Source organism: Larimichthys crocea, chromosome XII, assembly GCF_000972845.2.
Source record: "Larimichthys crocea isolate SSNF chromosome XII, L_crocea_2.0, whole genome shotgun sequence".
Taxonomy (NCBI): domain Eukaryota; kingdom Metazoa; phylum Chordata; class Actinopteri; family Sciaenidae; genus Larimichthys; species Larimichthys crocea.
This window is the reverse complement of record NC_040022.1, coordinates 7280040-7307662: the sequence shown is the minus strand read 5'-3', so window position 1 is coordinate 7307662 and position 27623 is coordinate 7280040. Positions and strand designations below refer to the sequence as shown.

General features: G+C 42.2%; 1 protein-coding gene across 5 annotated transcripts in view; it reads left to right on the top strand.

The window, feature by feature from the left end:
- Positions 1-27623, top strand: part of znf385c (zinc finger protein 385C) — a 136392-nt gene that overhangs the window by 68763 nt on the left and 40006 nt on the right. Inside the window, exon 1 of one of the 5 annotated variants that reach the window (XM_019258650.2) lies at positions 21526-21903. The exons of the other annotated variants lie outside the window; for them this stretch is intronic. Within the exon in view, the coding sequence (XP_019114195.2) occupies positions 21894-21903 (10 nt within the window). The 5' untranslated portion in view covers positions 21526-21893. Of the gene's footprint in view, positions 1-21525; positions 21904-27623 lie in introns of those variants that run through there. 5 annotated transcript variants of the gene reach the window in all.

The following is a 27623-nucleotide window of genomic DNA, read 5'->3' as shown; positions in this document are numbered from 1 at the left end:
AAGTGTTAACACTTAGGATACACGGGGATGCAGTGAGGAAGCCAAATGCTTTAACTGTAAGCTAAACCACCTTCTTATTAATTTTCAGTCTGACAGAACGTTTTTAAGCGAATTCTTGACATTTTATAATTAATGTCTGCATGGGTTCTCTCCAGGTCCTCGCCAGGCTTAGTCCCACAGTCCATAAATGTGCAGTTAATAGGTTAATTGGTGACTCTAAAGTGCCCGTATTCGTGAATGTGAGTGTGAATGGTTGTTTTGTCTCTGTGTGTCAGCCCAGTGATGAACTGGCGACTTGTCCAGGGTGTGATAAGGATAAGCAGTTACAGAAGATGGATGGATGGAAGAAAAGACACTTTTAAGGAAATATCAGAAAAATGTTCCTGTTAGTTTTATAGTAGCTGGCAGGCTGAGCTTCAGCAGGGGAACGAGAGACAAGGCAGACAAAGCTGTAGCCTACATGTCATGTGCAGACAGTGTGACACCAACGTCAAAATGGACTGAAGTGATATTTGTAGTTACGTTTAAAGCTGTTAAATGTACTGTAGCTGAGCAGTTAATTATTCATGTAACCTGAAAAATAATGTGAGCAGTTTACTTTCCCCAGATGAGTATTTGTTTGGTGGCATGTACAACAAGCTATGACGTAGGACGAGATGTGTGTTGAAGTTTGTGAGTGAGATAAGAAGGACATTTCAGCAGAGAAACTAATGCGTTTGTTGAAATTGTTAAATGTCTATGGCTTCTTTGATGTCTAGCAGGCTGCTGTCCGGCTACAGGAGGAGATATGTTCTATTTAGTGTTGCAGAATAAAAATTCTGCCATTTTATTTCAGTTAGACTTAAAGACCCAACTAAGAAAAAACAGATCTAAATGAATTCAAATACATTTTTAAAGTCAAAATCATTAAGGCAAAACTGAAATGAAATTAAAACAGATAAAAAAGTTAAAGAATGCTGTTTTAATGTAGTTATAGAATTATTATACATTACTTTTTTTATTATTATTATCATTATCATTATTATTATTATTATTATTATTATTATTATTAAACAAGGAAAGAAGAAAGGGGGAAAATCAGTCACTGCACAGGTAAACCCACGATGATCACTGCACAGGTGTTTCTAAGGACAGAGCTGAACTTGAATCAGTTTGTGTCCAAACACAGGTTGCCACCTGGCTTGTGAGCTTACCTACTGTACTGTCGGTATGCCACGTCTTAGAGGTTTTATGCAAATGCTCGCAGTTCCCCGGTGAGCATAGCCAAGAGACAGCTACACCTCCTCCGGACTCTCACACACACAAGCATGCACACAAACACACACACACACACACACACACACACACAACGGCATTTAGAGAGCGAGTGAGGCAACTCACGGATGATTTTCATTGTTATTCATGTATTAATTTATTCGCTCATGGCAGACGTGAAACAGGGCTGTAATATGCAGATGTGGGTTTGTTTCTCGATGGGAATTTTCCGGTCCACTGCCTCTAGCTGCCACTAATAATAAAGACAGGCAAGGAAGGTGGGGGGGGAAAGGGGGAGGGGAGATGGAGAAAGAGAGAGGAAGAAATGGGAGTTAGAGAGGGAAGGTTGGAGTTGTCAAGATGCCTCCAGTCATACACCAGCTCTCAAACAAATACACACACAAACGCACACATACACAAACACCCACATGGAGGCAGTGACCAGGTGTGATCTAGCTGTGAATTATCTTGTCCTTGACATGAAGGTGAGCATGTAGAGTTGTCCTCCCTCTATTGTTGACAAGGTGCCTGAGCATCTGCAGGCTGTTGCTGCTCTCCAGTAGTAGAAGAAGAAGATTTTAAACTGTCTTTGGTTGATATAACAACATCAGATATGAGACAGACTTTTTTTTTTTTTTTACTTGCTACCCATGGGAAAATTAAATCTCAAGGTGTGGCTCAAAGTGATGCTTAAAAAAAGCAACCGACTACTTTTTTCCTCTTACCATCACCATCATCCTTTATTTCTCAGCTCATAAAGAACAAACGAAATATCTCTGTAATGCAGCTGCTGAAAAGCTAATGCATTTTTATGTGCCACTTTATTGAAATGCTGGCTGTTAGTAGTGCATAGTTGGTAAGAAAATAAGCAGTTGAACAAACTGACTGTGTCACTGCCCAAGACATAAATAGCCAAGGACCGTAAGGCACCCTGTAGGCAATTGGCTGTGAGACATGTTTTTTTCTGCGTGTGTTGTTGTGGTGTTTCACCGAGGTTAGTTCCTGCGGGAGGGTCATAGGCGTGGAACATTGCTATGCCGGAGTAGTAATGATGTCAAAGACAAGATGCTAACAGGCAGCGAAGGATTCACTCCGTTTTCTCTCCCTCACTGCAGTTATATGAGATTTTAACCCTCTCCTGTCTGTGTGATCGAGCAGTGGAATGGCAGCTAGAGGAGGGAAAAGGAAAAGACTCAAAGCCAATCACACATATAAGTCAGATATTGAGACTTAAAAAGTAAGGAATGAGAGAAAACTGAGGAGAGGCAGATGAAAAGAAACTTTGGATGCACATATACTGGTACTGTCAGCTACAAGATGTATAAACCACCATGCAAACACGCAGTGCAAACAGAATGCTTCCAAAAATGTAAATGTATTAAAATGCTTCTCTATAAAACTACCAAAATAAAAGGATAAAACTGTCTTTGTACAGTTTTGTTTTCGGTTTTGTAACTGTTTTCTGTCATGCACATAAATGTCATGTCAGGCAATAAAATAACAACTTCATTAAAAAAAGGAATTTAACCTTGAAAACAATTGCCAAGCAATACCGCCGACAAAGAAGTGCCATTGTAGGCTGAAAGCTAATTAGCAACAGTGTCAGGTGTATAAGAAGACTGGTAATTAACACTTTGACGTGTGTTGTCAGAGTAACTTCAGACCACAGACAAAGCTCCAGAGAAGCTGAAAAAAGGCAATAAGGCAAGATGTAAACAAATTACTTAGGGATTAATTTCAGGAATTATGAACACAAATAGTTTCAACAAAAAGGAACAAATCTACAAAGTGATAACAGACATATAGTACAGAGTTGTTTGCTTAGAATGTTTTGTCTTACAAAATGTTCTGCCAGATGGGTCAAATGCAGGTTTACCCCAAGTGGCAACTTCCGTGGATGTGGAGTGAAGCTTATGCAGAAGTGCCAAAAAACTGCAGCTCCTTAAACTTGTACAGGTTGTACTTGAGGCTGGCTAAAGAACAAGTCAGTCTCCATAACCCCCCATGTTAAAATGTCCAACTTCACAGCAGAACTAAACGTATTTAAAGCCTGATACAAAAAACTGTTTTGGTCTCTATTGCTAATTTCACCATTTATGAATGTATTGGGGTGAATTTCTATTTAACTCGCCCATTCAAATGATATTAAATCTTAAAGTTATGCGTAATTAACCGTGTGACCACTTTGATTGAAAGGTGTGTGCCCCTTCAGATGGCTTTTTTGAGCACCCAGTCTTCATTTGGTCCACCTCAGCTCCAACGATGATCCACATCATTGCCAATATTTAGATTTAGGTTGAATCAGAACTAGCCAGCTTCAAAACAGCTCTTGAAAAACCTGTGGGCGCTCAACCCTCTGTGTTACATTAACAAAATGGGGGACCCACTCTAAAAACATTATATTATTACAAATACAAAAGGATATCCTAAATTATCAATTAGCCCATAATGCAGTTGAATAACCGCTGTTGAGTTATATAATATTGAATAATTATTATGCATGCATTATTATGCAGAAGGCATTGTAATGTTGCAGCTGTTTTTTGTATTAATTCGCAAAGTAACTACTAAACAGCTGTCAAATGCTGTGCAATAAAATGTATTAAAATATACTGGGATAAAAGAATAGAGTAGGAAAAAGGGTATTAAACATATACAAATCATAAAACTGTTCTTAACACCATACTTGAAAATGGACTTAAATTCCACAGCAGCCCTAAACACAATCCTCACAGTATCCATCATGCATGCTGTTCTCCTGTGATTTGTAGACACACGCGCATGGCTATCTGGAGCTGAAGCCCACAGGCGTGCACCCAGGCTGGAGTCCAAGCTGTGTCAAATCAGCGGAGTCTTCACCAGAGGCCAAATCTGTAGCGTATAATTAGCTTTTAATCAGCACCCTCATTCAGGCGAGCAGTAAAGATTAGCCCAGCTTGGGCTCTGCTTAAAATAAGCATTCATAAATGCGTGTGAAAGCCTCTGACCCATCGCATCCAATCATACACACACAATGCCAAGCTCCCTCCCCACTGTCCTCTCTCCTCTCGCCCATGCTTCTAAAGCTCCTCTTTATTTTCCCCTCTCTCTCTTCTCCTCTGTCCCTTCCCTGATTTTGTCAACATTTCCCATTTCAGTCTACCGATCCTCTTTTTTAAAAAAGGAAACATGCAGCAACCTCTGCCGTCGAAATCCAGAGCATTGTTTGCCATCGTACACAAGAACACCCAAGCCTATACGTAACACAACAAGCCCGACCTTCATGACACCTTCTGTGCTCGAGGGTCTCTTTGGATAATCCAATATGGAGAATTTAAAGTGAGTGTCTTTATTAAAAAAGCTGCTGGGGTTCAAGAGCGTAACATTTTAGATGAGCTCGTCGCGTCTAATCCCTGCTTCTCTCTGGGGTGAGCTGCAGCATTTATGCCAGTAATGAAGTGCAGTGAGATGAAAGCCTTTTTAATGGGATTTAGTTAAACTGGGACACAAACCAGAAAGTCGGCGAGAGTGGAGGAAAACATTTCCTCATCATCATAGCCAACGTCATTTGTTATTTCTGCCCTCATGCATGACTGACTTGCATGTTGCATCTAATGAATGTATGCGTCACCTCGCTTTTCTATTGGTTATGATGAATGTCAGTCTCAGACCTCTTGTTATAAAACTGCAATTGTATTGCCGCTGTGGTTTTTCTTTTCCCCCTGTTTAATTTTTCCAATCGACTCGATAGTTTTCCTCCTTCCTCGCACTCTGCTCCCGCACCTCATCCTCTTTTGGTCAATGGTGAACAAAGAGTGACTGTAGTATATGCTGGAGGTTGAGTCAGCACATTGTGTGAGTGCTTATGGGTGACAGGTTGGTTGGGTGGCTGGTTCAGGTTTGGTCTCTAACAGCCAAATGTTCTGATTCAGATCTACATTGTGTGTGTGTGTGTGTGTGTGTGTGTGTGTGTGTGTGTGTGTGTGTGTGTGTGTGTGTGTGTGTGTGTGTGTGTTAGAGCTTGTTTGCCATGCTATACTGTATCTGTCTTACTTTGAGCCATTATATTGTATGTGTAGTAGACTGTTGGTGTGCAGAAGTTGAGACACAAAGCTAGCAGCCTCAGGCATTCTCTTTCTTCTATGATCTGGAAGAAACCACAGACACACACAGATACACACACAGACATAGAGGGAGTACTTCACAGCTTTATTAAAGCACCAAGAGACCCAAACTAGCATTAAAAAGGTACATGACTTTGGCTCTTTTTTTGACTCTGTGTACAGATTTGTTGATGTTCCAAAATGGAAATGGCTGGGAGAGTGAATTACATGAAAATATTTGGGCTGATTATAGTTGGATTTAGACCTCATGGCTAATTGCACCAAGTCAGACTTGAGCCTGTGGTCTGAGACAATTGGAAGACAAATCACAGTCTTTCATGTCTGTAGATTCAAATCCAGTAGTTCCAGTTTGATTTTGCATGTTTTTTGTCTAAAATTGGGACAAAAGAGAAGTAACATAATAAAAACCTAAAAACACAAAAATTTAAAAAGTAGTGTTCTGCCGGTTGTGAGAGTGTGCAGTTGATATAACATAATAATAATATATAATTGATTTTAGTGCAGACATCACCAGTTCACCTAAAATTCTCTTCACCCTTGTTTCTACACATTTTCATCACACAATATGCAGTGTAAATAAGTTAAGTTAATAAGCCACGCTGCTGATAAACATCCATTTCTATGCAGGATTTTAGTGGTTGCTCAGATACAAAATGATGTTGTCTAATGTATTTACCTCTCTGACTGTCCAGGCTCGAGAAAAACTCTGTTAGTGGATGACAGTGGTTACATGTGTAGTGTCTGGGCTATTTTTGAATATTCTTCAGGTCAGTTTCCAGCTTTAGACGTGCCACACTCTACACCCTGTGACACTGCAGACAAAGCAAAATGGGATTTGCATACCAGAAAACAAATCACTGTGAACGACTGTCGCAGTCAGGCGCTCAGCCTGTGAGAGCCAGTGTGTGTGACCAGTGTGGAGACCAGCTCACTCTAGCCAGCCAGCGATCCTGCTGCTGCTGTGATGAGTTTGGCTCATGACCTCCTCGGGGCCACGCTGCCATATTGGCCCCCTGCTTATTGTTCTGTCAACAGCATCTGTTGGGCCTGATAACAGGATTAGACCAGGCCCCTATAGGCCGGCTGGAACTAGCCTGGATTAGCCAGCAGCCTATGTTTTCATAGATGTGAGTGTCTGTGTGTGTGTGTGGATGTAATTTTAACTCTGAGTCAATCCCTTCTATCCTGTGAGTGAGTGAGTGTATACCACAGCAAAAAAGGTCTGAAACCAGATCTCATCCTTTCTCTCATCCAGCAGATAAAGCCTAATTTCATATTTTTCCTCTATCAACGCTTTACTTTCCTGATCTCTAATAGCACAAAGAGCCTACACGGCCAGGCAAGGAGGGACATTTGTATTAAGCACGGGCTCTGAAGTGCAAAGTAAATCAAACACACATTAACCCGACCAATGGATTGAAGGTCATGTCAAGGTCCAGTAGTGTGTTGCTCATGAATATTATATGTTTCCCTCCAACCTCATTACACGCCGTCCTGGTTTCTCAGGTTATAAACTGTTTCCCGGGTCAGAGAAACAGGCAGATGGATGAATTCCTGAATGAGAATCCCATGAAAAGTAAAGCAGTATGATAATAATCTCTTTCAAACCATTGTCCTGTTTGTTGTGGCGTCATTAATCACAAAATCAGTACAAAAGACACGGCAACAATAGCTCTTAAAGTCTGGGATACACACACACATACACACATGCATGGGTCGATAATGGCCTTGGCACCCATTAGGGATGTGAGAGGCGCACAGGAAGGGCACAGTCCCAGAATACACAGTGGAAATCTCACAGGAGGATGGCAACAACGTCTCCAGCCTCCTCAATATCCCCCTGGGATACACAAATCCCACTTTCCCCTCCCCATGTTTTTCCCCTGCTGAGAATATACCTGCCAAGTCGGTCGTGCTCCTGTGACATTCCTGCCAAACTCCAAACCAACTGATCTGTTTGGTTCCCCTTTGGATCCAGGAATTTGACAGTATTTGACTGTCGATGTTTTCCCATATCTGTGTGTTTCTGTGTCAAACATACAGGTGAGACATTTGGTGAAAGAAAAAAAAAGAAAAGAAAAATCTGAGTTACCCTCAGTGGCTCAGAACAGAGTAGTGACTGTGAAAGAGAAGCTGCAGAGTAAATAAACTAGTTGTCAGTCACATACCACTCCCCATCCTCTCCTCGCATTGCTTCTCTAATCTCCATCTTGCTTTCCTTCCAAAGCCATAATCAGGGAAACTGCTTAAAAGATGAAGATATTGTGCAGCTTCATGTCATGACACACATCATACCCGAAGTTTTTTACCCTCCTTTGCTGCCATTTCTGCGTTGTGCGCGTGACATTTCACAGCAAAAGCAGCTTTTTCCCGTTTCCTCTTCCATCCTCAGCTTGTCAAGAGCTGTATTAAAAATGGCTGGCACATGCCACGCTACGGTGTGATGATTGTTGGCGTGTACAGTGTGTCACCGCGACTCGCTGTGTCAGACCGCACCATTCATTTTCAACCAGTCAGATTAATGAGACACTTTTCGGAAGCGGCTACTGGTCACCGTGCCTTGATCTCATGTTTTCTAACAGAAGCAGAGCTGAGGGATGGGCAGAGAAGGTGGTGGAGAGATGCAGTTTTAATCTCTCCCGGCCTACCAGTCCCCCTCGGGCCAACCAGTCGCTCTTCACATTGCACACACATTCTCACTGCTTGCACAATGCATGGACTGTTTTAATTCATAAAACATCAATCCGCAGTTTTATAAATGTTGCACAGTGTTTACTCTGACATTTTCAGGTCAAAGCCCTCTGAATAAATACACATTAGGCGATTTATCATTGATTGGATTCTGTCTGACGGACAGGATCCCCATATGAAAAAATTGTTGTTATGGATATCCTTTCATACAAGATGATGAAGTCTGGCAGGACAGGGAAGGGGAAAGAGACATTCCCTCCCCAATATAACCCTTTCAGGCCTATTTCTAGGTTATGTGCTTATGTTCAGATCTAAGGTGTATAAGCTACCTGTTCAGCAGTCCAGCATCTTAGCAGTTATGTTTACAGGCATTTCAGACATTTCTGCAGGATTACATCTACTGCCAAGTACCTGATTTTAATGCAGAAGCTTGGAGACTGAGGCACATTCCAGACTTGCAAATTCACTCAACACCTATATAACCTTAACTGGGTGTTACCTGAACCTAATCATACCTTCTTTTCTTTTTTTTAAGATTATTTTTTTGGCCTTTTTAATACTTTAATGATAGGACAGCTGAAGATAGACAGGAAACAAGGGGCAGAGACACGCAGTAAATGTCTGATGCCGGATTCGAACCGGGGCCAGCTGCAGTGAGGACTGTGGCCTCCACACACGGGGCGGCCATTTAACCCACTACGCTACTGACCGCCCCTAATCATACCTTTTTAACCTTTTTCTTTTAATTTGCTTAGCCCTGAGTCTGGTTCATTGTTTAAAACATCAGATGAAAGCATTGTAAAAGACTGTAAGGGTAAGAGGTAGTCATGAATTTTCATTTTAGTGTAACATTGTTTGTGTTTTATATGTATTTAATCTGGGGACAACTGTTCCAAAATAGCTTAGGCTGTTGTAAATGTTCTGGTTTGTAGCATTGGACAATCCAAGAAGACACGTTATGTAGTAAAAGTAAAAGTAATTTAAATGATTTAAAAAAACGATTGACTGTGTATGAAATAGATGGATGGAGCAAGGACCATTGTTGTGGCCTGCATACACAACAGAGTGGGGATGTTCGTGTTGTTCACTGCCTGAAAAAGCTGAACTCAGGGGACGACAGGCTCAGAGGTGACAGAAAGAGTGAAAACTAATCAATACAGACACTCAGCACTGCCTTCGCCTCAAGCCAATAAATCAATAATCAATAACAGTGAATTGCTATTGTGAAAAGGTGATTGCTTTGTAGATTAAAGTCAGTTTGAGAATTCCTCCTGTCAAGTTTAGTAATAAAACAGCGCTGTAAGGCCAGGCAAAGAGCTTCGGATGCCCCGTTTTACAACTTTGAACAAAAAAGCACAGTTTCCCCCTGCCTGCCTTGTTCCTCTCCCTCCGCCTCTCTCCCCTGACTGTCTGTCTGTCTATTGTCTCACCATCACATTGACTCCCTGTCACTACCTCTATCTATTATTCGAACTCTTCTGTCTGTCAGTCTCTCCTGTGCCCTCTTCCTCTTCACACTGTTAGCCTGTTTCTGTCAAACTGTTTCTCATTCCGTCTCTTCTCGTCAGCCCCCGCTCTTTATCCCGACACTTGCTCTGTCTCTTTTTAACAGGCATTTTATCGTATATAACCACATCTGTCTCTGAGCATGCACGCACACCCCCGGCGTGCGAATGTCTTGATGATGATTTCACACATGCAAATGTTGGCACATGCACACGTACACAGGTCCACGTCAGCACACGCACGCACAAACGCATGCTCACAGTTACACACATACACACAGATGGTGTGCAGGTGTAACATGTGACATAGTCCAGATAACAGGCCATTGCGTCCTCCAGCCTCGGCTGAATTCCAGTGACACAGCTCATTCCTTCTCTGTCACTGCCTTTGTGGCTCTGTAGTTTCTTTTTTCTTTCCGTCCTTCGTCGGATATACTTGATTTGTGTCTATCTGCTCGTGGGCCTTGTGCTGTCTCTTGTAATCGTCAGTCATATTTTGTTGTTTTTGACCTGTAGCAGGGCAACTAGACAGTCTGCACCTTCCAGATATCCAAAATGAAATACCTTCAGTGGATTTGTTTGTTTGTAAGCCTGCAATCATTATGTTATTATGCTCTCAACAGTAATAATTCATAATGTCCACCAGGAAAATGCAGCCAGATTTTGAATGCACTATTTTTCCCTCTGGAATGACTCATATTTGTACTGTAGTGACACAGTTACGCATGCATACACACTAGATGTGCACAGTGGTGCTTACACTGTTGCTATGTGGTTTGTTCTCTACAGTATATGTGTATGTTTGTTTATCTGTGTGTGTGTTTCTATGCAGAGGAGGGGGTTGGTGGTTGCAGATTGTGCTCGGTCCAGTAGACCCCTCCCAGTCAGAGCGGAGTTGTCTCAGCTCGTCAGCATTAGACTCGTGTGGCACCCTGATCCGCCTCGACAGCCAGCCACAGGAAATGATGGGACGTGAAACCGCCCACAGCGCCCATGTGACCCTGTGTGCAGGAACAGGCGGGCCAGGCAGGAGGGTGGGGGTGTTAGATGGGATGGAAAACTAGGAAGGCAGTGTAGTTATGTGTCCTCACAATAGCAGAGACAGAAACCATAGGCCCGCCTGGTCTGAAAAGATGCACAACACCATGGCACAAACACACGCACAGAGACAAATCTCACACACATGTACAGAAAAAGACACTGTGACATTGTTGCAGGCCACAACTGCTGTGATATTTTATCCGGTTGAATGGCAGTGAAATGAATCTCAGCATGCCTGGCTCTAGACCTTTACGATCATGCTCCACATGCCTCAGCTGCTTCAACCGAACACAAACACGGACACACACACACACGTACGCGCACAAATACACAAAGGTGGGTCCAGTGTGATTATGGTGCAGATCAAGAAAGCAGCGTCCACTGGAAAAGAGCACCTCATTGGTCTAGCAACCAAATTAACCACGTTCTTTAATTAAATGAATTAACCTTTATTTGTTTTTTTATAATTTTATTAAGAATTCAAAAGAAGAAATGTCAAGAAAATGCTTTAATAGAAAGCCAAAATGCCATGTGAAGTAGAATAAAATCTGATTTTTATACACACAACACATAAAATATATTCTGTTTTCTTGTGCAGCTGCTGAGGTTATGTGTTTGATTTTTTAAATTTTTTTAGATGTTATTATTATATTATATTGTTTTGTTTCTAGTTAATTCAAGAAACCAAACATGTTGAACCAAAGTTACATTTCTTACAGAATGTGCCCAACCTTGAAAAAAGAAGATGAAGTATTTTTTTAAGAGGGTTTCTTTCATAGTCTCCATGCAGAGTAATTCCTCACAGCAGGCTTGAACAGCAGAGTGAAGTTATGGGCCGGATGGGGCTGTAACGTGGCCTTGGTGTGAAGAGAGAGGACAGGGAGATACAGCATGCATATACATGGTTTTTCCAAGGCCCAAACCCTATAGCCTTTCACATTTATGGATGCCCCCCCCCCCCCCCCCTTTTTTTAACAGATTTTCCAGACCTACCATCAGGTGCGTCAGACACTGTCATATTTCCAGAGCAGAGTGAAACCCCAGTGTTTCCACTGGGCCATCCGTGGCTCAGTGCATACCTCTCAGTGAATTTCTTTCCCCTCTCACCTTTAATATCCTCTCTCATCCCTTATAGATTCAACCACATCTCAAATCATAGCTGTTCCTCCTCTCTGTGTTTCTCTTTCCGTCCTCTGTATGATGGTCCACTTCCATACTGTCACATTGCGTAAACCTGACAGAGAATGGCAGAGAGCTCCTTTGCTTTTTTGTAGGACTTTTTTTTTTTCTGTCATGCCTGCTACAGTTTTGATGTTTGGCACACAGTAACCACACTACAGCCACAATGTCTCTGTGGCGGCTTCAAGTGTAGAATGTTTGCACGGATGCTTCTCTAAAGCACAAAGCCTTGTTCAACAAACTGCACATGCAAAACCATGCAGATTTAATGCTCATGCTTTCATTGAATGGTAAACACAAGCGCCTACAAGTGGTTTAGCTGTTATAGTTTAGAATCTAAGATACCTCTCATGGCGCCTTCCTTACTGTACTTTCGCTTTACCTAGATAAATGCTAAGTTGACCTTACTGATCATGAGGACAGTCAGTAGCCACATTTATTATATGAAAGCCCTCTCTTTCTACTCTGAATAGCCTTATCTTCAGTGTACAAAGCAGCATTCTGCCACTGCAATGACTCTCCTTCCCTTTATCTGAGTCAACAAGCACACACTCATCCACTGACTGCTTTATTGTATTATTTATTGAACCCAAAAACAAACTCTTTCAAGGTGAATACCACCAAAAATGTATAAATATTTTTGTAACTGCTGTGCCCAGTTCATTGTTCATAATCACATGTATTTACACTCGACCAATGTGTGTTGCCCCTTTGTTTTTACCTTGATTTTTAATGATTAGCATATGCAAATTAATGTGAAAAAATGGTTTAATGAGCTTTTCATTTGTAGCCTTGGGGCAATAAAAGCTAGAAAGTTTGAAATTATGTGTAGACATTTATGTAGGCTTTTTGTTCAATACATTACAGGGACTCATCAGTATGTGTGAACATGAACTTTGCAAAAACAACAAAGCAAGAGGCTAATATGTGATAATGTACAGCCTGGAGCTACTCCACTGATAATGAATAAGGGCTCGATTTTTGGCCTTAATGCAATGTTTGTTATAGTAGAGCACCAAAGCAAAAGATGATCCTTTACGCAACGGCAGTCAGCCCGGCTGTTGTCACAATAATCTTTTTTTTCCGTATTTTCTAAATGACTCACACATGAGCTGACAAGCAAATCTTCCATTTCTGCCTTTAAGAAATATTCATGAATGTATTCTAAGATAGTCTAAACCATGACAATAATGCATTACAAGGCCACAATTTAACACTATTCCCCTACAAATTCTTTCTCATGTGGCAACAACAGCTGAAGTCACTCTGATTTTAAATGTATAACCTCCCTTTAATTACAGTTTGGAGTGCCAAGGCAGCAATTAAGAAATAAAAGTACAATCCAGCATTATGAATTAATTGTAGAACATTAGTCACTCTAACTTGCCTGGGGTGTAAGACAGAGGATTTTCAGTCATTAAAAATGAAAATGAAGGCAAACAATGATCCACTCTTACGGTTGATTTATAGTTTGTGTAGATGTTTAAAATAATTGCAGCAAAAGTACACTCTTGGATGCCCTTGATAGATAATATGTGATAATGTGTCCTCTAGGGTGCCCTTCCTGTGAAGAAAATGTGATAAAGTGCACTAATGGGTGCCTCTGAAGCAACGTAATGTAAGATTTGTTAGTGATTTGGCCCAGTTTCAGAGTGCAACACAGAGTCAACACATACATGGACATAGCAGCAAGCTAATATTATTTACTAGTCTAACAACAAGAAGCCCATTTCAGTGTCTGTCTTTCATCCTTTTATTTCACAAAGCTCTCACCAAAAGACTAAAACCCAGTCCAAGATTCACTCCTCTCCAGAAACTTTTAGCTTCCTCCATCAATGTCCTCAGTCTCTTCGCCTCTGCAGTTATGTCCAGTAGAGGCTGCTGAGCACAGCTCCGGAGTCTGTGAAATCTTTCTATTAGTTCTTAATAGAAGTGTTAAATTTGTGCAAAATTGTCATTTTTCCTGCTGGAAGCACGAGCCAAGGTTAGAGGTCATCTAAAATATGATGACACATCCTCTGCGGGAACATGGGGGGTGGATGTTCACAGCACATTTCACAGAAGTCCAGGGATTTATTTCAAGACACCTTGTCATGGGTAATTAAGTATGGGACAACAATAAAATATTTCTTGTAAAAACCTGCGTTTAACAGATTAACAGCCTCTAAAACAATGATGTTAGAAACACTTAAAAGCTGCGTGAGTTGTGTGTGTGTTTATAGGAATACTCGTAATGTGTTACAGCTACACAACCCTCCAACCCTCCAGGGGACACAACAGCAGCAAGTTGTTTTTCTGTGAGTATTTCAGAGATAGCAAAGCACAGCAGGAGATCAGGTTCAACATAAAACCAGACGTCTACAGAAATGTAGTCTCGTGCTCGCTCTATTATAATGTTCACATTGTAATAGAGTTTTCACAGAGCTCTTTCAAAGCCAAAGCGTCCAGTTATTCTTGGCAGCAATTACGTCAGTCTGACTGCAGATGCTCTTGTCTTTTCTACTACACTTGAAGCACGAAACATTAGGATTCCCACCTGTCTTTCGTTCCCCCTCTGCTAGCAGTTTCCCTCTCCACCTGATCTGTTTCACTCTCACTTTCCACCTCCTCCTCCTCATTCCGCTCTTCTCCTTCATCTTCCACTTGTGAACCCCGTGAAAGCAACGAAACACATTGATGATTTATTCATGTTAGGGAACCCATCTCTCTCTCTCTCTCTCTCTCTCTCTCTCTCTCTCTCTCTCTGTGTCACACACTCACACACACACTCACACACACTCACACACACACTCACACACACACACACATACTTTCACTCTGTCTCGTCTGGTGTTTGTCTGTGAAACCGTATGTGACAGTGATGCTAAATGGGGCGTCCTCTCTCCTGTTGTGATGAGATAGAATATGTAGGTGGCAGAGCTTACAACCACAAAACACACACACACACACACACACACACACACCTATTTCTTTTGCAGCATCATACTGAGATGACAGCATCTGCCTGCTCACAGGTTATCTCACCTGATCTAAGTATTTTCTTAAATAAAGCCAATTTGTAACGGCAACATCAATGTGTCGAGTTACACTAGGTGACAACGTGATCGGCACTGGGTGACAGCATGATCTGCAGTAAGAGACAGATGTTAGTGTTTTTCATTAATTTTCATAAGTTGAAGAGTTTTGAATATAAAGTATTATCAGCCTAACATACCAGCTGTACTCAGGTTTATTTTTGGAACAGTTTATGAATTCATTCCCTGCACGTAGCTGCTTACAGTCTTGCCAGCTATCGCCCACAACATTCACGTCTTATATTAACAGGGGAAGCCTGGTGAATCAAAACCTTATGTTATCTCTGCATGTAAAGTCTTACTCATAAGTAAAACTGACAGCCCTGGCCACGTTGCATTTAAAGCTCCTCACTGCAATACGGTAACATTATCTATGCAAGCATACTTTAAGTAATAAGTTGTAACTAATGGTTTTATTAATGGTTCATAAATAATTAATAATACTTTATAGTTCAAGTACAAGCCATTTGTAAGAACAATTGCTTCCCAGGTTGTTAAAAAAATACATAATGTCCCCTGTAGCATAAGTTGCTTTGTCTTTTTAACCAGGCCTTTAATTAATCAGTCACATACCTTCTATAAAAAGCTGCAGAGCATCGGACCAAAATACATTTATTAAAAACTTATAACTGCAGCATTACTACAGATGTGATTGATTATTAGTGAGATATCTAAAAAGACAAAGGAGGAGGATGTACACCTGAGCTCTAAATGTTGCAGAGATAACAGGTAGAAGTAGTTCTGAGTTAAATGAAACACAAAATAATTTATGCTGCAAGAGGACACCAGCCAAATGAGTTTTTCCACACCTGGCAACTGAAAAGTTCTTCTCACAAGTGAGTTGTTCGTTGTACGTTTTTATCATATTATGATATTAAGTCGCTGCTCAGAGTGGCCAACAATGAGAAAGTAATCCAATCTCAACAAAACACACAAAAGACTAGTTTCGGTATTATTATAGGGTTGTCAGTGTATTACTTAGAGTAGATGATCAGTATATCCACCATTTTGAAAGAAGCAGACAGGGATCAGATCAGGATACAAAAGCAAAGCTATGCACTGCTTTGGACAGAGTCAACAGAAAACATATAAAATAAATGAATAAAAAGGCCCACCTAAAAAAAAAAAAAACCTGCTTGACTCAGAAAGGCTGAAATCAAACCTTTACATTTTAAAGATTTTAAAGAGCCTTCATGCTTGTGTTTTTCTGGCTGTGTGGCATATATATAGTGTGCAGTGTAGTTGGGCTTATGCTGCATTCACATGGATTCAGGCAAATGGCAGACACAGACAGTGGCTGCTAGTCTTCCTGGAGTCCACACAAAAACAACAACAATAATAAAACAAAATTTGAAATCACAACAATACAGTATCAATAAGAGTATCAATTTAGGACAAGAAACTAAAATATAAAACAGTGAAATGACTATACACATGAAACAATAAGGAACAGGTTTATAAAAGAGGAAAAACAAACTCACCAATGTTCCAGGCAGAAGAAGCTCTATAGAGAACACTTCTCATCATACAATTTGTTTGTAGATTTGGTACAAGCCTCAACAGTTGACCAAGATTTATGCATATCACGTACATCAGAGTGGACAGAACAATGAAGAACTAAGGGGAGGGTTTTTTTTTTCTAAGGGGCTGTTTTTCAGCAGCACTTGACCAGATGACTGGGCAGTACTCCAGGTTGGACAGAACAATTGACTGAGCTACAACATTCATAACATAGAGTGCAGAACATATCCTTTTAATAGTGATTCCCTAAACCTAACCCTTTCCCATCATGGAGACAATGTAATCAATCTGTCATCATATAACCACTTCAAAATACCTATATAACTATAACTTTAAGCAAACTCTCAATATGATTTTATTGTCCTCGAGTTTGACTAACAAGCTGATGAAACTTTGAAAGCTAATTAAAGTTTCCTTCAGGTGTTGACACTGTATGACATCTTACCGTGCCACCCATCAGCCTCTGTCTTTCTTGTCCGCCTATCTTCAGATTACTTTAGCTGCTCACAGTCAATGCTCAGTGCTCATCCAACCTCCTGTCAGTCTATCTGTCACTTAGTTAGTTAGTCTCTCTGTCAGTCAGTCAGGTAGCCAGCCAGAGCGTTGCACTCCGATGATGTTTCCTCCCAATGCTCATCAATTCATTTGTTTTGCTGAGATGGGTGACGGGCAACAGAAAGGCAGAGATATTTTGGTCTAGTGAGAGATAGTGAAGTGGAAAGAAATATGCCAGTGGAGTAAGCAAATTGATAGAGGGGCTGAGGGAGAGGGAGATGTCAATTAAGATAGTCTGGATTCAGTTAGTTAGCGTAGTGTAAAACTTTCAAAAAGAAGTGCGCACGAGTGTGAGAAAGAGAAGTAAAGGGAAGTTTACTTTAGACAAAGATGTTATCTTACAGTGAGACAGAGAGAGAGAGAGCTGATGGGTTAGAGAGAAAAGCTGTTAGTTTAGAGAGAGGTGCGGACTGAGAGAGCACGAAAGGAAAATTGTTAGTCTAGAGAGAGTGAGAGAAAGATAGATGGCTCTTTGCCTCGTCTGCTGCTGCCAGTCATTACCTAGTCGGGCCTCAGCAGCAGGTTGGCAGAGTGAGCTCTAATTGAGGAGGCCGGTGGCACGGAACAGCAGAGAAAGAGAGAGAAAGAGAGAGAGAGAGGGGCAGGATTAACTTTCCTCTTTGCTTGTTCATAAATTAGCCTGCCAATCATTACATCCTGGCATGTCAGGATCAGAAAACACCATTCAAACACATTTACATTTGTCACAAGTTCCCCTACTATAAAGCAGAAGCTCATAAAGCCTGGCTGCGTACATATATTTTGCTGTGTTTATGATGAACACCACGCACACAAGCTGTGAACTGTCCAGTAAATGTGAGATGGCTTTTGTACAATAGTTGCCAACATAAAAAAAAAGAAGATAATCCACAGCTATGCATCAATATCCATTCACCCAGAGGAGTGACAACAACGTGTGTCTTGTTTAGCAAACCGCACAACTCCCAAACCTACATTCTCTCAACTCTTGAACACGCCCGCTCATCAAAAACAGCTGTGTCACTCCCATCACGCTCTTCCGCCCGCCGCATATTGGAAAACAAAAAGGAGGACATTACGAGGCTGTCACGCCTTGAAAGGTATTGATCAGGCTGCTGCTGAGAGACAGCTAGATGAACTTCACATCAGCACCAGAGAGAAGCTCTCTGGGGGTTTGTTGCCATCTGTTAATGACTAATGCAAGTCCGGATATGTGAAGAGAATGTTAGGTGGGTGGAAGGATGTTGTAGAGATGCACAGATGCCTCCGCTAAAAAGATGTCACATGATATTAGGCTTGCTGCACGGCACTGTCATCTTTCTCAGGTGACAGCAGCTATATCCATATTTCACGCTTCCTCTTCCTCCCTCTCCCTTTTGGGCTCATGCCCCTGCTGTCAGGCTCTCCCGGAGAACCCAACACTCTCTCCTACCCATCTATGTAACACACCAGCCCATCCACCCCGAACCAACCCCCCGGTCCACCCTGGTGACAGCACCGGCATGCAACAGCAAACACACACACTGCGTAATAATTACTAGGCACTCACCTCTTCTGTAGTTTCCACCTGACTTTCCCATTCTCAAAATCACACATACAGTGCAAACAGACCGCAGATTCAATCGGTCACAAATCTTTGGCCTCACTTCAGGTATTGAAATTCAGCATTGAATCCTGTTTGTATTTGCAGATGTAATTGCTAAAATTCCTATTATGGTCAATTAAATTTGATTTGTCTCTCCCACAATCCTGCGCCTGTTTTTTTCACACTCAGATCACAGAGGCTAAATATCTGAATATATACTGATGGTGAATGCAACAATAAAGTTACTGACGATTGACACGGAGGAGTTCTCAAGTAGTGACACCTGCAACTCCTCTAGAGAGCTCAACATTGAATTCTGGTGTCCCCCCCTCTGTGTCGTCCTGGCCTGCTACTTCAGGGGCCCAGCGGGGGTCTTGCTTCTTCATCCAAACCCACTGGTTACTTCTCTCTGCAGCTTTGATTTCCAAGTGTCTGAGCAACCTGTTGGTAGTTGTTGCCACAAAACCCCTGCACCCCACCTCCACAGGGCAGACTTCAGAGGTCTAGCCACAATGTTGGTGACTTTAGCTGAGCAGAAAAGTACTGAAGTTGTCAGAAGACAACACAATTTAGTTAAACTCGAGAGTGACTGCTTGACCTTCTCTTCTCGCCAGGGTCTGTCATTCATCACCATAGATACTAGGCTCTCGGCAACTGAGTAAATACCATTAGTATTAACAAAGTCCACCAGTTTAACACTGCAGATTCAGCCCTACTCATGAAGAGACAAAATCATTTTAGAGATCTGATCTGCCCAGCTGACCTGACAGCCTTACAGTATTTACAGCTTGGCTTGGTTTGAGAGATGCATTTACGCAGAAGTAAAAGCACATTGCTAGCACTAAATGGTACTAAAAAACTGACACTGAAATTGCAGTTTAAAAAGAAAGAAAACACCTCATCTGGTTGCCAAGACTCGCCATCATAATTACGTCCGAACATTTAAACCACTGAGTTAGAAATATTCAGTTATTCCAATCCTTGACCCTGAAAAAAAAACAACAGGTTACTCATTCATTGGAGGTGGACTAAATAATTTGTGGAATGGCTGTTTTCCAATTTTTGTACACTTTGTACAAGTGTATATGTCTCTCCTCCTTCCAGTCACTTTTTCAGTAATGAAACAAGACCACGATATTTTTTCCAACCTCAAACAAGTGCGATCTGTTCCTGAATGTAATCATATAAAGTTTAATTAGTTGTTATGAGTATTGTTAGTAAGAGTGGATAATTTAGGGAATACAAATGAAATACAAAAAGCTTTTCTGCAAACATGTTAAGATTGTTTCTTCATTATGTGAATAAAAAGTGTTACCCAGCAGCATTACATGTTAACCAAAACATATCTGGGGGTTGCATATTAGAAGTATTCCTCCTACGAGCCTCCCTACAGTCAAAATTAGTCGTCTAAAAATATGATTTCTAGGAAATGGTTGTAAAATGAACAATTTGGCAGTTGTAATATGGATATTAAATAGGCCAACTACCTCCAATGGGAGATGTAACTACGTACTCCTATTCCAGCGGAGTGATCGTCTTTTAACATATAGGACAAATTGGCTAGAACAAATCATCTTGGGTAAGGCTGACTGATGTAAAGCTTGGAGCCATTCCCGTCTTTCTAATTAGCCTCGGCTGTGGCGTGCCAGCCAGCAGGGTGATGGTTGGCATGAGGCATCAGGACAGCCCAGCTGCCCCTGTGTCCTCCACTCTGCCCCAGGGGAGAGTTGCTAGGTCCACTGTTGCCTCGGTGAATGGTGAGGAACAGAAACCTGGATCAGAGGGGAAAGGTAACTCACACCCCACATGATACTCTGTCAGAGGCAATATTTCACGTTTAAAGTGAACTCTCTATCAGCAGTCTGATCTCTAGCACCCCATTCCAACTACACCATAACAAACTGACTGATAAACAGAATCATGATTATTGGTATGGATGCATGAAATTAAAAAATTGAAATGCATAATACAGACAGCAGATGAACCATTGCTATTTCTGGCAACGTGATCAGGAACAATCGAGACACATTTTGAAGGCCGTTTCACACGACGATGACACAAACAGCAGCACCGACAGGCATTTCTGCCAAGCCAGCAAGCGCACGAAAGGGGGGAAAAAGAACAACATGAGATCAAGACAGAGATGGAGAGAGTGAGAGAAGCAAGTGTAAGATTAGATAGATACACAGTTTGGTGAGAGGGGAGCCAGAGAGAGCAGAAAGGGGGGAAAGAAGGGGGACGTGAACTGAGAGTGGGAGAGAGGCAGAGAGGGAGCAATTTAATGCTGTAATTAAGTTCCTGATAGCACCCTGGGAGATGTGCTTTGGCGTAGCTCCAGGACAGCTTAGCATTGCACCAAGGCTCTTCAACCCACAATCTATGCCTACACACACACACACACACACACACCATTTGAACAAACAGAAATCTAATACAAGCAGGCTCTCTGTGCTCTCGAGCCAATTCCAAATCCCCGAATATGTGTCAGCTTCACCAAATGATGCATCGACAAGAAGAGACACAAAGGAGGAGCAGACTGGCAAGAGAGATGGCTGTGAGAAACCATCACTTGCAGCCACTCTCAACGTCGCTCTCGCTCACACACTGTTGTGCACGCAAGGCAGCTGCCTCCACAAGTACACACAAATCATCCTTACAGGAGCACAAATGGAAACCTGTCTCAGAAAATATTCTTTTCTTCCCCTTAATGTTTACAGTGTTCCTATCATGTTTCCCGATTCCTTCCCTTTCCACTCTTTTCTTTCTCTGCATGGCAGGACCTCCATATGATTCACACACATCAAATATGGTGCTAACCTGTAAGACTAGAAAGCCTGACAAGAAAGCTAATGTGGTGCCAAGTTGTACAGGTAAAATAGCATCTAATTCCCCCAGCTGTGCATTCCTGTCAAGTTAAAAGGTGCCCACTGAGAGGAGGAGAGAGAAAGAGGTAGGACTACAGAGTCGAAGGGATGACAAGGAGAGAGAGACAGAGAGAGAGAGAGAGAGAGAGAGAGAGAGAGAGAGAGAGAGAAGGCAATTACACCCAGCCCCTCTCCAGCAGCCCAATTCCTCGCCTCCTTCAGGCCAAGCGGAGCAGCGGCACGGGCAATAGGATTTTAACTGAGGATAACGCGCATCAGTAGGATCTGAGATATCCCGGGAATTGGTCACCAAAGACGGAGAGTGAGAGAGGAAAAAGGGATACAGAAAGAGTTGTCAATACAGAGACAAGAGAAAGTCAATCGGAATCGGCTCTTTACAACTACAGGACGTCTCCGGTTCGCACCTGTGCGTTGTGCATGTCCTCGCTCTCTGGGGATAAAAGTGCGTAAAAATTTTGCCGTTTTTACGCACGGTGACACGAGCCGAGCTGGAGAGACGCGGATACGGTCCTGGACGCACGATGCTGATCGGTAAGTGTTAAATACCTCCAGCACTCCACTCTTTATGATGATGTGGCTGCGCGGACTATAGGAGTCTTTATGATATATTTATGAAGCATACCAGAAATATCCCGCCTTAGGTTTATGTGGATGTTAAAGAAACGTTGCAGCGGCTCCATCTATTATAAAAAGTCTCTTAGTCTGTCATCCAAAACACATTTTTTGAAAGGCACAAGCGCACTGAAATTCTCTTGGACTCGGGGAATATTAGAAATACCGAGCCTGGTAAAGTAGGGTAATTAATTTGTCTGAGCGTTCAAAGAGAGTCGTTTTATGCTGGAACTTCATGTGGTATTCATTAATATTACACTGCGCTGTAATGTTATGGCAGCAGAATTGAAACTGTATCGGCCAAGTTAAATGGAGCTCAAAATAATAGTCTAAACGTGACTGCCTGCGGAGTTACGGACACCTCGGTCTCCTTATTTCTCGTCGACCCATTGCTGGAAGTTTATTTTTAAATTGAGAAATAGAATAAATGTTATAAATTAGATCAATAGCGATGATATTGTTCATTTTCATTCTCTTTTGAAAAGTCTGAAAGAGTGTGTTTGGCCTTCAGGAATCACCTGCGCGTCCCTTTTTAAATATCAATTTGTCAGTTCTGAATGAAAATGAACGATCAGCAAATAACTAGCAAATACATTTTCCTCATAAACTGATTGTGTTGGGGTTATTGATTTGTTAAATAGAATTGATTTGACAGCGTGTGAGACGGGGTTATGGGAGGTTATGCGCGTAGGATCACTGCGAACTGCAGGGATTTTTTTTTTCTTGGAATATTTTTATGAACCATCTTTGCTTTTAGAGTCAGACATGTTTCTAAAATAATCATTTATTTTCAGATTTCCTTGAGTGACTTCAGACAATTAGTTAACTTGTTTTATCAATAGAATTGATCACCTTTCCTCTCGTTATTGATGTTTAAAATGAAAATGTCAAACGTTTTTCAAAGGTGGAACAAATATTCTTTATTATATGTGACACTTTTGATTAATATTCACATAGGTACCAGTGGGTGGGGAAAGACCCTCTAAATCCACATCTGAGAACTTCTGTACTTCAGTTGTTTAATGAACTCCATCCTATCTCTGATTATATCAGAGAATAAAGGGGTGAATTTCTTTTGTGTAAGCTGAGCTGAGGGATGGACCTGCGCTGCTGTTCCCTCGCCCTTAACCTGAAACACTGATTGGAAGCCCTGGCCCAATCTTCTCCTCTTTTCTCCTGCCAAAATGCAACCATTCTTACATTTCAGAGCTTGTCTAGGTGCGTTGAGCCGTTCTTTCTATTTCAGAGACAAAGAAACAGAAGACGGATGTGAATTTGGAAATGAAAGGGACGAGATTATCTCAAATATGCAAAGGGAATACGCTGATAGTCTTGTTTACTGATTTGGATGTAATGGTTGTATACTCACACATATACAGGCACACCGGGCCTTTGAATGTGATGGATCTACCTAGAAGTAAGATTGTGGGGTGCTCTGAGATCTCAGTGCTCTTAAAATGGCTTCGGTGCATGGGCCAATGACTCATGCAAATGGATGCCACATTAGCGTTTCTCCAGATATTTACTTCTCCTCCGATACGCCACCTCCTAATCCCTACACCAGTGATGATGGATGCACATGGAGGAAACCAAAGCCTTCAGCGCCGAGGTGTTTGACTGAAATTGTCTGTCTTTTTCCCTCTCATGCCGATGTCCTCTCCCTGTCGTCCTTTTAGTCAGCACATAAAAGAAAAGCTCCACTGTCAAGTGGATCCCTAACTACACCGGCCTCTGTCTTGAGCTGATTTCACTTCCGCCATTATGTGGCCTTAAAAACCGCTTGGTGGGTCACGGGGGAGCTCTGTGGCTGCATTGGCTTCTTCTCAGTACCACATAACAGCCATTACTTGACAACGGGTATGATCATTCACTGTGTTGTTGCCTTCTCACAGGCAAGGCACTGCTCTGATTCAGGATGGCTGCGCAGAGCTGAGCAGGGAAAAAGAGCTGCCGGTGTGGGGGTGCGACCTTGTCTAACTTCGCCCATCCATCTACGACCCCCCCACTGTCCCCCCCAGGCATGGGACAGTTTGTGGGGCTGTGGGAGGGCTGATTATAGGCCTGTCCCTTTGGGTGCCATTCTTCCTCTTCCACCGCTTTTTTATCTGCAGGATCTGAGGTGGGGGGTGTGGGAATGCATGGGAAGCAGAGTTAATCTGTGCTAAACAGGGTCCCAAGCTTGATCAGGGCTAATTACATGGGGTTAGAGTTACAGTCTGTGACTGCTGAGTGGGGGCTGGCCACACCCTGAAAGCAGGGCTAGAGGAGATAGATGGAAAATTAGTGCAATGGCATTGAGAGTAGGTTTGTTACTTAGTAGTATCATGAGCATAATGATACAATACTTGCTGCTTAATGTGTAGCCCAATAGGCAGTCCTTGACCTTGAGATGTCTGTGTCCACTTGCCCTTGGTTGCAGATAGAAGGGTTCCCAAGAAGCAGGGAGCAATAGCTCGTCTGTTTGAAGTGGTGGTGCAGGTGGAGGGGGCGTAAATTACGGGGGTTAATGAAAAGGCAGTACTGTTGAACTGAGGGCTTTGGTCCACTGCCCAGCAACTCCACATCTGCACCACTATCAGACTCTCAGACGAACAAGCGCTTCCTAAAGTGTGTGTTTTACTTTGGGTAAAAGCAAGCTTCTGTCTGGACTGACTGAGTGTGTGTGTGTGTGTGTGTGTGTGTGTGTGTGTGTGTGTGTGTGTGTGTGTGTGTAAAAAATGGTAAATGGACTGTACTTATATAGCGCCTTTCTATATAGTCTTCCACTCAAAGCTCTTTTACAGTTTGTATCTCATTCACCCATTCACACACTGATGGCATTGGCTGCAATGCAAGGTGCCAACTGCTCATCAGTTTTAGGAGCTAACCATTCATACACCGATGGCACAGGCTTCAAGAGAAATTTGGGGTTCAGTATCTTGCCCAAGGACACTTCAACATGCAGACCGGAGGTGATCGAACCGCCAATCTATCTGATCAGTGGACTACCTCCATGCCATAGCCGCCCCTCAGCCATGTGTGTATGTGTGTGCATGCAAAAGCAAAGCATGAGAGGCAATGAGACATTATGATGGATGGATTTCCTAAGCCTCCAGTCTCTTTGTTCATCTCTTGGGCCAGAGGAATGAAGGTGGCAGCTCTCCAGCTTCTGCTCAACCAATTTCTACCTTCTCTCTCTCTCTCCCGCTGTCTCTCTCACACACATACAGCATAGACAAATAACCCACTGCTCTATTAGCTCAACAAACACCTCACCTCACATGACAAATTGTCAAACAGACTTTTTTATTTTTCATTACCTCAGCTTCTATTAGTCTGTGTCACCTCAGTGAAGGCTCCTGTGAGAATGAAAGGAATGTAGTACTACAACAAGCGTATAATACATTATTTCATATTTACTGTTTCTCATCCTACTGCATTTTATACGTAGTCCCTCTGGTGTAAAGTTCTATCCCACTTTTATGCAGCAGTCGATGTATGTGTGTGGCACTTTTTCACTTTAATGTGCCATTGCTTCCAGGTAACAGGAACAATGGGACGTGTCATCGCTCCCAAAGTCTTTCTTTCCGTACTGTTTTTTTTTAGCTGTGCTGTAGTCACTATTTTTGATCTCGTTTTATCTCTCCCTGTAGAGATCAGTCCAGGAGGTGATGCGAGTTTAAGAGAGGATTCTATTGTTGTGTTTTGTCAATCTCTGATGTTAAGTGCATTTCAGGAGTCGTTACGCGATGAGATACTGGTATTCGAGCATGAGTCATACCTTTTACTCATAATACAATTTCTTATTGCAGCACACACTTTAGTCTCCTGAAGCTGTTGTAGAAAAACAAGAATATCTGACTCTTCTCTGATGGATATCTTATATCAGCTATTTCTTTCTTTCTTTTTCTTCATGAATATTTGAAAATGAAGACAAATCTGGCTAACAAGACCTCCAGAGCCTTCTCCTCACCTCTGCTTAAATTGCTAGCTTTAGGCAGAGGTGCCTTCTCCTCACCTCTGCCTAAAGCTAGCAATTTAAGGCTACATTAGCTGCTAATAATAATACACAGCCTTGATTTGATTCCAACACATTTTCCATTTATGTCAAATTCATGCACTTCTGTGTCAGAGTTTTCAGAAAATTAGGAAAACACCAAACTCCATTGTCACTTCCACAACATCTACAGTTAGCTAATCAATGACCATGAAACACACATTTGTGTGTGTGTGTGTGTGTGTGTGTGTGTAAATGTGTGTTTAGAGTGGATGAATTGTCTTTTTCAAAAGGGGTTGGGAAGCAGTGTGAGTGGGTGGGACTGTTGCAGTCCCAATAAGTAGACCTGTCTACATGGACCTGCATGCAGCTTTCAGACAGGTCAAAGGTCACCAAAGAGCAGAGGTCACAAGCCAGGAAAGTTGACCTCTTCCATGTGACCCCCATAGATATTCATGAGACCATTTCTCTTTGACACACTTGTAATGTAAAGTGTGTCATATGCGTTTTGACAGAAACTACGTGTCCACTTTGCACGTACAGTGTTTGTATGCACAGTTCGTATGTGCCCCTTTATGGCCTCGAGGCCCCCCTGTGGGGAAAATGTCCGTATGTGAGTGACAGTTCAAGTTATTTCACTGAAGTGACAGCGTGGGTTTGATTGGCCCGCCTGCTGACGTGATGGCTTCTGGATGCTGAGAGCCGTAGGCATATGTGAGGCCCAGCGGGAGCTCTGACAGCATGAGAAATGGTCCCTCGCTGCACGCGGTACCAAAACCTTACCACTTAGCCTCTCATTCCCTGGGTGCTAAGGCTAAAGATGGAGGCCATGAAGGGAAGCAGCAACACATCACCTCCCAGTGCTGCGCTTGTGTGTTTTTCTGCTCTTGTGAATTAATCAGTCTTCAGCAGCTTTCAGCTGAAGTGGGTGACTAGTCCTCTTCTTGATGCTCTGACCTTGACTAAATGAGTAAGAGAAGAGCTAAAGGGCTTTAAGAGTGACAGACTGAAGGATGAGAAGAAACACATGAAGAAAAGAGAGAGAGAGGTATAAACTGAGACAGGTGGAGGTAGAATTGAAACATAAAGGTAATATAACCTATAAAAGGAGATATCCCTCTTATTTTCTCCTGTGGTTTTCTGTCATCAAACCAGACTGTCTATATAACCACACTGGCTTTCCAAGCTTGAGGATCAGCAACTGGGAAAGTATTAAAGGCCATTGATTTTACAGTCAAGTCCAGCCATCAGAACCCAGTGCCCTGACCACCAATCTGCAATACTCCAGGGTCCAATGCGCATAATAGAGTGCAGCTAGTGTGTAAACGGTGGTAAGTGTAAACAGAAGACGCGGTGATCCAGCTCTAATAGCTGTCTTTGCTCCAGCTCTTTGTTAGCCGTTGGGATGCTGACCTCCGTCTGTATTGCACGCCATCTCATGAGCGTTTAACAGAACACTGCTCACTGGATTAATTACAGTGGCTGGGAATTAATGTCCAATCCTTGTACAAAATGCATGACACAAAAGCACAAATTATATTACAAATACAGGATGGCCAATAAAGACTGTATGCACACACAAAAGACCAAAAAAGCTGTAATCTAAATGTGAACAAAAGAGCTGTCCTGCCTCGAGAAATAATAATAAAAATAAAAAAAAAAC